The sequence below is a fragment of the Halyomorpha halys genome, unplaced genomic scaffold (genome assembly GCF_000696795.3).
Source record: "Halyomorpha halys isolate HHAL.00 unplaced genomic scaffold, Hhal_1.1 Scaffold1992.1, whole genome shotgun sequence".
Classification (NCBI taxonomy): domain Eukaryota; kingdom Metazoa; phylum Arthropoda; class Insecta; order Hemiptera; family Pentatomidae; genus Halyomorpha; species Halyomorpha halys.
The window spans coordinates 18,666-20,652 of record NW_027113752.1 but is presented as its reverse complement, the minus strand read 5'-3'; the positions used below and the strand labels follow the sequence as shown (position 1 = coordinate 20,652).

Genomic DNA, 1,987 nt, shown 5'->3' with positions numbered 1-1,987 from the left:
TTAATAATTATGTTACATTATCTATTTAATGATAATTTTTAAGTTAATATCTTTAAATTTTAGGCACGTTTCGCATTAAAGGATGGTAAAAATAAGCCAATTGAAACTATTACACTGGTAATATTTCAAATATTTATGTTGTAAAAGTATTTTCATTATGTAAGCTATATTGTTTCAAAATACTTTGCATTTCTGTGTTTAGGAAGACAGTAGTGATAGCGAGCCAGATGATAAAGGATGCTCAGCTACTGTAATCCAGGTAAAATATAATTAGAAATTCTCCATCATTCCCATAAAAGAAGTACAATGTACAGAGACTTGTTTGATAACCTTTTTATTTATAATAAAACTACCAATTTTGAACAGAATAATAAAGGAAAATAAAAATATCATTATTATTTTATTTATTTCTAGGAAGTTGAACTAAAGGAGAAATTTAAAATTTGAAAAATCCAACAAATGTTTTGACTATTTTTACATTAATTTAAGTTGGAATGAAGTAATTAGAGATATTGAATAGTAAATTTTTGCTTTTAGGATGAAAAAGGTAATATAAATGAAATCCGTATCACTACAAATGCAGTCACTGAAGTAATCCACCTATTTGTTTTAAACTCCCATTAAATTTAAAATTGTAAAATATATAGTACTAAAATGATATTCTTTAAATAAAAGAAAATCTCCTACATAAATTACATTAAAATGTGAGCTACATCGACCACAAGTATAATATCATGTATACATCTGATATACTGGTTACAAAATATTCTGGTTTAACTGATAGGTTGCATGGACGAAGGCAGAGAGAAGTCGCGGCTTTTTGGGACTTGAGAACAAAAAAAGAAATAAATTAATAAGCTTATTAGATACATGGTTTTTATCTGGAAACATGCTATAATTGGGAAGATAATGACAAGGAAAGATTGTGGTGTCCAAAAATTCATCAGAGATAAGTGCAAAACTGCCTTATTTTCATTGTGCAAAGCATTGGTAAACCTGCTTAACGATTTAAATTCAGTCGTTTCATTTTTAATAATGTTTTGTGATTATAAGTAATAAAAATTTCAAAAATAATAATTGAATTTTATGAAATAGAAATAAAATAACAGGAGTATTTCTTGTTATACATACTTTTACCAATAAGCTATAATATATATACTATTTAAACTTACATTACAGGAGAAAAATGCCTTAATTAAAATTTTGTGATTTTTAGGATGAACACGATTATTTATCAGAATTTGACGTACTACAGGTAATTAAAGTCATCAATACACAGTATATTATGTTATATATAAATTAAATCGATTGGAAACAAAAATTTTAATATTAAAATGCCTTAAGCATGTTTATTAAATTTCTGGATATTTTTTATTTCCTGATACATACAGGCAAAATATTTCTTAGTGAAAATGGATATTTAGTTTCCTATTTGAATTCATTTAAACTTACATTATATGAGATAAATGTCTTAGTTAAAATGTTGTAATTTTCAGGAAGAAAGTGATCTATCAGACTTTGACATACTAAAGGTGATTAAAGTGATAAATACAAAGCATATTATGTTATGTATAAATGTAATAGATTAGAAACAAAAAATATAAAGTGAAAATACCCTAAACATGTTTATTATATTTCATGAATTTTTTTATTCCCCATTTCAGGATGATAGTGATGATTCTTCAGAATGTGAATCAGTTAAGGTAATTAAAGTGATCAATACTGAGCATATTATATTACATATATATGTCTTCGATTAGAAACCAAAATTTTAATATTAAAATGCCTTAAGTATGTTTAGTTAATTTTAACATATTTTTTAATTTCCTGATTCATACAGGCAAAATCTTTGTTCTTAAAATAGATATTTAGATTCCTATTTAAAATAATTTAAGCTTGCATTACTGGTGATAAATATCTTAATTAAAATTTTGTAATTTTCAGGATGATAGTGATGAATTTTCTGATTGTGAGAAACTACCGGTAA

At 24.8% G+C, this 1,987-nt stretch overlaps 1 protein-coding gene across 1 annotated transcript in view; it reads left to right on the top strand.

Moving 5' to 3' along the window:
* The window catches only part of LOC106690960 (uncharacterized), a gene marked incomplete in the record, with an annotated part of 7,850 nt that overhangs the window by 2,681 nt on the left and 3,182 nt on the right, over window positions 1–1,987 (top strand). Inside the window, 3 exon segments of the mRNA XM_014436577.3 lie at window positions 1,217–1,255; window positions 1,497–1,532; window positions 1,665–1,703. Coding sequence (XP_014292063.3) covers window positions 1,217–1,255; window positions 1,497–1,532; window positions 1,665–1,703 — 114 coding nt within the window.